This window comes from Grammomys surdaster, unplaced genomic scaffold (genome assembly GCF_004785775.1).
Source record: "Grammomys surdaster isolate TR1022 unplaced genomic scaffold, NIH_TR_1.0 749, whole genome shotgun sequence".
Lineage (NCBI taxonomy): Eukaryota > Metazoa > Chordata > Mammalia > Rodentia > Muridae > Grammomys > Grammomys surdaster.
The window spans coordinates 19,996-29,198 of NW_021605168.1; the positions used below are offsets into that span (position 1 = coordinate 19,996).

Here is a 9,203-nt window from a genome sequence, read left to right on the forward strand (position 1 = left end):
GGACACAGATAGTATGCACTCACTAATAAGTGGATATTAGCCCAAAAGGTCATAATACCCAAGATACAATTTACAGACCACATGAGGCTCAAGGAGAAAGAAGACTAAAGTGTGGATGTCTTTCTTAGAAAGCAGGACAAAATACCAATGGAAGGAGATACAGAGACAAAATGTAGAGCAGAGACTGAAGCAAAGGCCATCCAGAGACTGCCTCACCTGAGGATCCATCCCATATAGAGAGACCAAACCCAGACACTATTATGGATGCCAAGAAGTGCTTGCTAACAGGAAACTGATATAGGTTTATCCTGAGAGGGTCTCCTACAGCCTGACAAATAGAGAGGTGCATACTGCCAGCCAACCATTGGACAGAGCATAGGGTCCACTACAGAGGAGTTAGAGAAAGGAATGAGAGAGGTGAAGGGGTTTTCAGCCCCATAGGAAGAACAACAATGTGAACCAACCAGACCCCCCAGAGCTCCCACTGACTAAAACACCAACCAAAGAGTACACAAGGAGCCACCCATGGCTCGAGCTGCATATGTAGCAGAGGATTGCCTTGTGGGACATCAACGGGAGGAGAGGCCCTTGGTCCTGGGAAATGCTCTGTGCTCTAGCATAGGGGAATTCCAGGACAGAGAAGCTAGTGTGGGTGGGTGAGTGGAGGCAACACCCTTATAGAAGCAGGAGGAGAAGAGATGGGATAGGGAGTCTTCAGCGGGGAAACCAGGAAGGGGTATAACATTTGAAAGGTAAATAAAGAAAATATCTAATAAAATATTTTAAAAAGTAAATACTAAAACTCTTAGTAAAAAAACGAGAATAATAAAAAAAGTTATCAGCAAGCCTGAAAAGTGTGTCAAGTTGTTAAACAGTGGACTAACAGTTATAATCACAATTTAACATCTCTTTGAAGTGATTCAAGGTGAACCAGCCAAGAGAAAACTTGTGATTTACATTCTAGGAGAATAAAAAATATGAGCCTGAGGAAAACATAGACTCAAACAATAGTATGAGATTCAGAGTTTTGGTAAATAGACATAGCATGCCTTTCAATGTGCCTTGTGTAAACATTTATTTTTCATTCTATAGATTACTTAAACTGTCATCAACTTTGAGGCAACAGTTTACAATGTTGATGGTTAGGAAAAATGATTAATGGTTAAAATGTCAGGAATAATTGACTAGGACTACAATGTGGTGGTCCGATTTTGGATAGAATCAGATTTATTTATGATATCTGAAAACTTAGGGAACATTGCAGAAGATGTGACAGAAAGACCATATTACCATAAACTAAGGAAAAAGTATTAAGTAATAAGTATGCATCTCCTGCTAGACAAGACTATGAGTCATCTCAGGACAGACACTTTACAAAATAATTTGAATGATAGAAATACTATGCCCAGAAGCAAAACAATACTTGGAGACATAGAGTGTGGAAATATTAAAGAGGGTATAAATATTCATTGAAAAATAGAGAATGACATCCTTACCTAGACATTGTTTCCTTCCCTCTGCATTTCAGCTCTCCTTGCCCTTTGGGTCTCTCTGTATATACAGGATATAAAAGATTAGTTAAGGTAGAACTTAGGTGAAGCTACTTTGCAGAGCTGCTAAAGACACTGGTAGACAACTTCTCAGAGATGCAGCCAGTTTTGAGTCAACCATGTTCCTGTGAGTATCCTTTCATTCACGTTTCTCTAAGTAGGATTTATCAAGGCATTATCTTATGAGGATGGGTTTGGATAGTATACATGTTTAATGCTGTCATTGGTGCTACGTCTGTGGTGAACTGACATTTTTTCATGCCTCACATACAGATACCAAGCATGAGAGAACAGAGAACTTTTTAAGTACGTAATTGCACAATAGTCTTTGTGGACAATGACTTTCATTGAGAATTCTCCCTCTGATGGACAAACATAAATATGTCTGGAGACATTTTATAAGGTCTTAACTTACATGAGAGTAGAAGGGGTAATTTTACAGATATATAATGGAAAAATGCTGTGGAACACTTTTTACACATGATATTATCCAACTCAAATGGCTAGCTTGGTAAATTTAGAAATAATATGTTATTTAGAAGTCAAGATTTGTTAATTCAATTGTCTAAACTCCATAAGGTAGTAGCTAAGATCTTTTGGTTTTCTGTTTCTCATATATGTATTAATATTAGTCATAAAGACTAATATAATGAATAATAATAGATTTGTTTCTTTAACCTATTCAACTGAAGGCAAGTATCATATCAATAAGACCAGCAGGCTTGTGTTAGCAAACAGCTTCTCTTTGTGTAGATCATATGATTCATGAAAACTAAATTGATGGCAGCCAGAAATTTATTTTATGAAATGGAGATGGAGTTCTCTGCTGTTTTTCTTTATCTTACAATGTATCCAATTCTGAAAAACATGCGATATCAAATTCACTTTTCAACTTTGAGATTATACTTAGAATATTCCTTTCTTCCTGTTACTCTCTTCAATACCATTCATAAATTCTCATTGTTTTTCTTGAAAAATGTGGTCCCTTTTTTCATGCATAGATGTATATGTGAATTCATATATATTATTAAAAATAATCGGCTCAGTTTACATATTTTTATTTGTATTTAACGTTTGAGGGCTAGTCATTTGATATTGGGTTATTGTTTGATGTGTTGAGAAATCATGGGAAGACAATTTCTCTTGTTCTCAGATGCCTCAATTTTTCATGGTTGTTTGTGTAGAGATGATTTAAATTCTTATTCAAATCAGGATTCAGGAAAACTAATTAATATAATAAAATGATCTCTTATTTTCATTCTCTAGCTAAAATATTGTTTACTCAAAAATATACTATGTATATTTTTGAACTATTTCAAAATTGAAAATATTGGTAGTTAGCTATTTTTCCAGGCATAAATACTAGCATGTACCTAGTTATATGTTAAATATATGTTTGTTGCATTTGTGAAATGTTGTGTAAAAATTAAGTTCCTGTAAAATATACTTTGTGTTTTAGACATATTTTAGGACTGTCACACATGTTCAAAAGAATAGGAGAAATAAGATCACAAAAATTGTTTTGCACTACCAAATTATCAACCCTGAAAACATACAAACATACATTCAGACTTACCTGGTTATATTTATGAAGAATATATATATATATATATATATATATATATATGCACAATATGCTGCTGTGCACATAATTACAATTAATTAAAAAATGAGCTGTGAATTTAAAAGAAAAATGAGGACTACATTGGGTCTTCAAAGTTAAGAGGAAAGGGAAACTAAGATAATTATATAATATTCCAAAAAATAAAAGAAGTATTTTCTTTAAAAAATAATTCTGGCTGGACAGTTGAGGCACACGCCTTTAATCCCAGCACTTGGGAGGCAGAGGCAGGTGGATTTTTGAGTTCGAGGTCAGCCTGGTCTACAGAGTGAGTTCCAGGACAGCCAGGCTACACAGAGAAACCCTGTCTTGAAAAACCAAAATAATAATAATATTAATAATTCTGGATGAAGGAAGTATGTATGATCTGTTGTTGTTGTTTGCTTGCTTGCTTGCTTATTGGGACCATTAATTTTTGCAGTAATATTTAGATAAACCCCAATTTAGACATCCATTCTCTTTATATTTTTCATGTAGTAGTGCTCAAATGAACAAGAATATTACTGAATTTTTACTAACACTATTGGTTAACTGTCTAAACATTACTTACTGTGTTAAAGAAGTGTATATTTTAACATGGACTGCATTATTTAACTCTTTCAGTTTAATAAACCTTTGAATGACTATATTCTAATTATAACATATAACATTTAGTTTTAAAATGGATATATTAACATAACATTTGCATGTTTCTATATTCCTGAAATTGTACCCATTGATTAGCTGGAGTTCTATGACTATTCCTGAACCAAAAAGTCAATGAAATCATCACTGATCATTTCAAAATATTTAAACCTAAGTATTTTTTATAGAGCAGGAAAAGTAGATAACATGAAATCTCCCGGGATTTCTGTAATGATGTAATAAAGGATAATCAAAGAGAGTGTTGTTCCTTGTAATTGAAGAGAAGCATTTTGAATGGCAAGATTTGGGCTTATAAAATTCTCTGCCACACAGATGCACAATGAAAGGCCACAGGTGTCTATTATGTGACAAGATGAAGTGATGACTCTGTGGTGCTGATAAATTGACTCTCACAGTAGTCATGATAGGACTGTAGGGTTATCATTTCCATATTTCAACCTTATACAGTCAATACAGATTGATAAAACTTAAATGATCCAGTGTACTCACAGATCAAGTTTAGAGTAAAAACATCAAGTGGTTTGGTAAAATGGTCACCACACATGGTAATCATTGTGAGCTGCCAACTTGAGGGTGTGAAATCGTATTTATGACTACCTTCACTTCGTATTCATTGCCAGTAATCCAGCAATAATGTGTTTATTCTCATCAGAAATGAAGATGATGGAAATATATCTATGCTCCTTGTGACATCAATTATTAAAACTCTGGCATTGGATATTTATTTTTAAAAAATATAAATTTTTAGAGAATAAGTTAAAATGAACATCATATAACAAATTATTATAATATGTGAAGGACTAAATATTGTGGATAAGTATCAATGTAAGTTCCAATTCTTTATAAAGTTAAAAATACTTCAAGAACAAGTCAAAGATATGGAAAATCAACCAACTCTCAAACTATGTGAGTGGGAAATTTAAATACCACCTCCATTTTTTATAGTGGACAAAGATTATTCCCCACTTCAGACATACAGAAGCAAATTATGCAGCACAGGGCTCCCAGAACAGAGCAGGTTAACCCTGGCAACTTCATTTGCACGAATCATCTGGGTGTGATTTCTCTCTTTATCACAGGGATGCTTCAGGTACTGCTGATGTCAAACGTTCTCCTGTGGGAGAATGTGTACTCCATGCCAGTGTGCTTTGACATGGAAGGATACAATGACATACCCATTTTAGAACTCTTTGACAGTGCTATTTTCACTGCTCAATACATCTCTAACCTCACCACACAAATGGCTGAGGAGTTTGTAAGTACTTCATTTCCATCTTGTTTCTTCTATAATGAGCCCTTCAAAAATGCTACAGATTAAACCAGAAAATATCATAGAAAAAATATACTTCTTTTATTAGTAGTCAGGACTTCTTTGTCCAAAGATGGGAGCCACTCAAATTCTAACATTTTAGTTTTTAGCATGTCTGTTGGTGTTATTATTGTTCAAGTACAAACAAGATATACATTTTGTTGTGGTATCATGTGTATAACTACCATGTCATTTCTAGGAGACACAATCTCATTGCATACTTCCAAATTCTCTGGCTATTACAATCTATCTGTATCCTCTTTGTGTTGGTCTCTGAGTTTTAAAATTAATTTTAACCTCACCATCACGATTGCCTTTTAAGTTTGAATTTGATATGGTGACATTAAAAGCTCAGTGGTTATTGTGAGTTATAATTTCATAATATATATTTTTAAAATAAGTATACCAACTTAGACCAACAGTGAGGAATAGATACATAGATATGGATACATTATTCTACATCATTTAACTCAAGTTATAAGTCAGACACTTCAAACATTTAGTGACTTGGACTGATAGTTTTGTAAATGAAACTGCATATCTAATGGGAAGAAACTGTAAGTATATTTGCTTGCTTAGCTATTCAATTTTTATGTAATGTTTATTTATTTTTGTAAACTGTACATACATATAATACATTTATGTATTAAACATAGCTGCACTTATTTAATTATAAAATGCTAATAAGTTGAAATGTTTTATTATTTCCAGGACACAAAATTTGCTCATAGCCTTGGGTACAGAGCGAAGAACTTCAGCACCTGTCACGCTACTTCGCTTGCTACCCCTGCAAACGTTGAGCAAATCCAACAGACACAAGTAAATCTTCATTCCTGGTTCTCCCCAAAACAACTGAAGCAACAAACAAGGTTTACTGTGCTGTAGGTTATTACAGATGCATTACAGGAGTGGTCATAGCATATCCAACAATAATATGCAGAAGATTGAAGAGTTAATAACATGATATTGTAACTACATTATATGTTAAAATTAATGCTACCTCAGACTGTAGTAAATTTATAAGTGATTCACAACCAGGATATTAGACGGGTTTGTTTTTTTGTTTGTTATGTTTTGTTTTGTTTTTACCACTGCCGTGCAGATAGGATTGTACTTACTGTAACCTATGTTGACCATTCAAAAATGAATATGCATTCATTCACACATGTGGAAGTGATGTAAACACAGTTGCATATTATATCAAAGAGGCTCCTCCACTGACAGTATATTTCTTAACTGACCAGAATGCCTGGTTTTTTTTGTTTTTTGTTTTTGTTTTTTTGTTTGTTTTTGAGATACAGTACTACTCTATTTCTGTTTGCTTTTTCATTACATGTGCATTCCTCCCTGACTGGTCTGTCTTCTTTTCTGCTATGATTGAAAACCAGTTAAACAAGAATCTGTACTCATGGAGGTATCATGTGCCTTTGTGTTGATAGGGGTACATATCTTGGTAGCTCTAATGTGTAATTGTTATCTATCTACTGTAACTTGATGTCAGAAGAACATCAGTATAATTCAAACTAAGCTTAATATGTGTACATATATCAAATTTATAATTTGTTTTCTATTATTTAATTAGTAGTATCTATCATCTAGACAGAAACTATTTCCATTAATAAAAATGGAATTATAATAAAGGAAGAAGAGAAGGATGAAAGAGGAAACATTTTCTTATAGCTAGACACTTCATATTGGCATTGATGCATTTAATCCTCATAAATGTTCTCTAAAAATATTTCATTAGGAAAATTATGAAGAAGACTGTCAAAAGATTATACAGAACTTATTACATCACTTGCATGGAGGACAATAATATGACTCTGCTCTTCATTCACCTCAGAATATCATTCTTAATCATAATGCCACAGTGCTACCAGCAACTTGCTCTGCCATCACAATTTGTCCTGATTCATTCTTTGATGTCCGTTACACATATATAGTACAGTGTTTATTTGGATTCCACTCTATGGTCCAATTTAATTACAAGTAGAGTTGCTAAGAGACAACATAGCAAATATCTTAAATTGGAGATGGATATTATGTGTGATCTTGATAATGAGCATATACTCTCTATGACGACAGATATTTTCTAGAGTCTAATGAGTTTTACATCAATGTTGTTAAAGGCAATGCTGTACCACATTTCTTTCAGTGAATATGCCCATAAATGTGCTTCTCTATCAAAGGTCAAGGAAGAAAAGGAACGTCAACCATTAAAAGTCTATGGATGTGTTGATTTCTTTATTGTATTCTTAATATCATAGAATAATATAAAAATGATAAGTGAATATGAGTAACTAATTTCATTATTTTGATATGAAAATGATTTTGCCCATTTGACAGTTGATATTAGTGTCTTTTTATATGAATCATGTCCTGCGGACACCTACCAAGTGTCAGCAAATCTTTGATTACTCATGAACAAGAGAAATAACAAAATAGAAAAGATCATGAATTCAGCATGATAGAATGAAGAAGAAAACCAAAATATAATCAAGTTGGTCTTAGAAAAAAAGAAAGATTTTTTTTGTTTTAGCAAACTGAAGTTCTATGGATTAAAATTTCCATTTTTATAATGTTTTACATACCAAACATTTTCCATACACTCATTCAAACAACTAGATATTGTAGTTAACCATGATCATACAAATACCACATGTATCTACTTTGATGTATTTGACTTATTTTAACTTAATGTTCAATGATCATTGATTAGTCAGATGTCCTTCTGAAGATCATGATCAGCATTTCACGTGCCTGGTACTACCCTCTGAAACAACTTGTGCGTGTAGTGGCTATTCTTGAAGGGGCCTATGAGACCTTGCTGTTGAAAGTCAAAGAAGTGAAGGAAGCAAACCAAGACATTCTAGAAGAAATCAAGGCAATCCTTATCAGGGTGAGTGTTTTTTTTCTAGGTTTCTTTCCTTCTTTTTTTTTTCACAAAAGAAGTATTTTATTGTAATGAGAAATGAAACTAGAGATACTTAATTCAGAATAGTTAAATTTAGGCTTCCAACATGTTCACAGCTTTGACAGTAAATAATTGTTGGCAGGTTGACATCATCTAAGGCTTCCAATGAGAACTTGATATCCCATAAATTTCAAAACACAAAAGGTTTTACAATTACTTGGCCAATGCCTTGATTTTGTCTGAAATCTTTTATTCCTAAATTTTCTCCAAACTTTTGTTCAAAATTATAAGGAATATGAGCTGGGGCTGGGGTGATGTAGTAGTTTATAAGAGCCCGCCTTACAAGCATGAATAGCTGATTACACTTCCCTGAATCTACATCAAAATTTGGAAATGGTGGCTTATGTTTTGACTTTATTTTTACTTTTTATTTATTTTTTCCATGAATTAATTGATTTATTCATTTAACATCCTGATTGTTTTCTTGAGTCTGAAGTCAGAAATATGCAAATCTCTGATAAAGGAAGAGAACCTATGTCAAATATTTACACATAGGACAGGCACAAGGAATCTAAAAAACCCTATGCCAGTTCACCTCTAACCTTCAAACTAATATGCACACACACTTACACACATGGACATCCATGTACAAACAACACACACACATACACCACACACTAACATACAAACACAAGGAAGGCATAAAAACTGACTACTATAAATAATACAAGTTCTTCTGGTGATTAGGTTCATCCTGGAGCTGAAGAAAAAGTCTACACTGCTTCAATGGCACTGGCAGATGTGAGGTCAACCAATGAAGATATCCGACGCTTTGTTGTTAGTAACCTACTCCATTGCCTGGATAGTGATATTGACAAAGTTGCCACTTATCTTGAGGTCCTGAAGTGCCGCATCATCCAGAACAACAAATGCTAAGCACATATAAGTCCAGCTATTACTAGGATGCTCCCTGATAATCCAAATCATCAATGCTTCCTTTCTTTGATTTTTACTTTTTCAGTACAAATATGTGTATAATGAATTGCTCCTTAATAAATAAAAATGGATTTCTTTAGAAATGAGATCATTTTAGGACTCCTAAAAGGGAAAGTATGTGTGTGGGGGGCTATATATCTCACTCTTTTGTCTGCTCTAGACAATATT

The 9,203-nt window shown here is 33.5% G+C and overlaps 1 protein-coding gene across 1 annotated transcript; it reads left to right on the plus strand.

Moving 5' to 3' along the window:
• The first annotated feature begins 1,646 nt into the window (after positions 1-1,646).
• Positions 1,647-8,975, plus strand: LOC114633717 (prolactin-like). Its single transcript, XM_028782322.1, has 5 exons — positions 1,647-1,677; positions 4,896-5,071; positions 5,837-5,944; positions 7,845-8,024; positions 8,787-8,975. The coding sequence occupies exons 1-5, from the start codon at positions 1,647-1,649 to the stop codon at positions 8,973-8,975; spliced, it is 684 nt and encodes a 227-aa protein (XP_028638155.1).
• Positions 8,976-9,203: the final 228 nt, after the last annotated feature.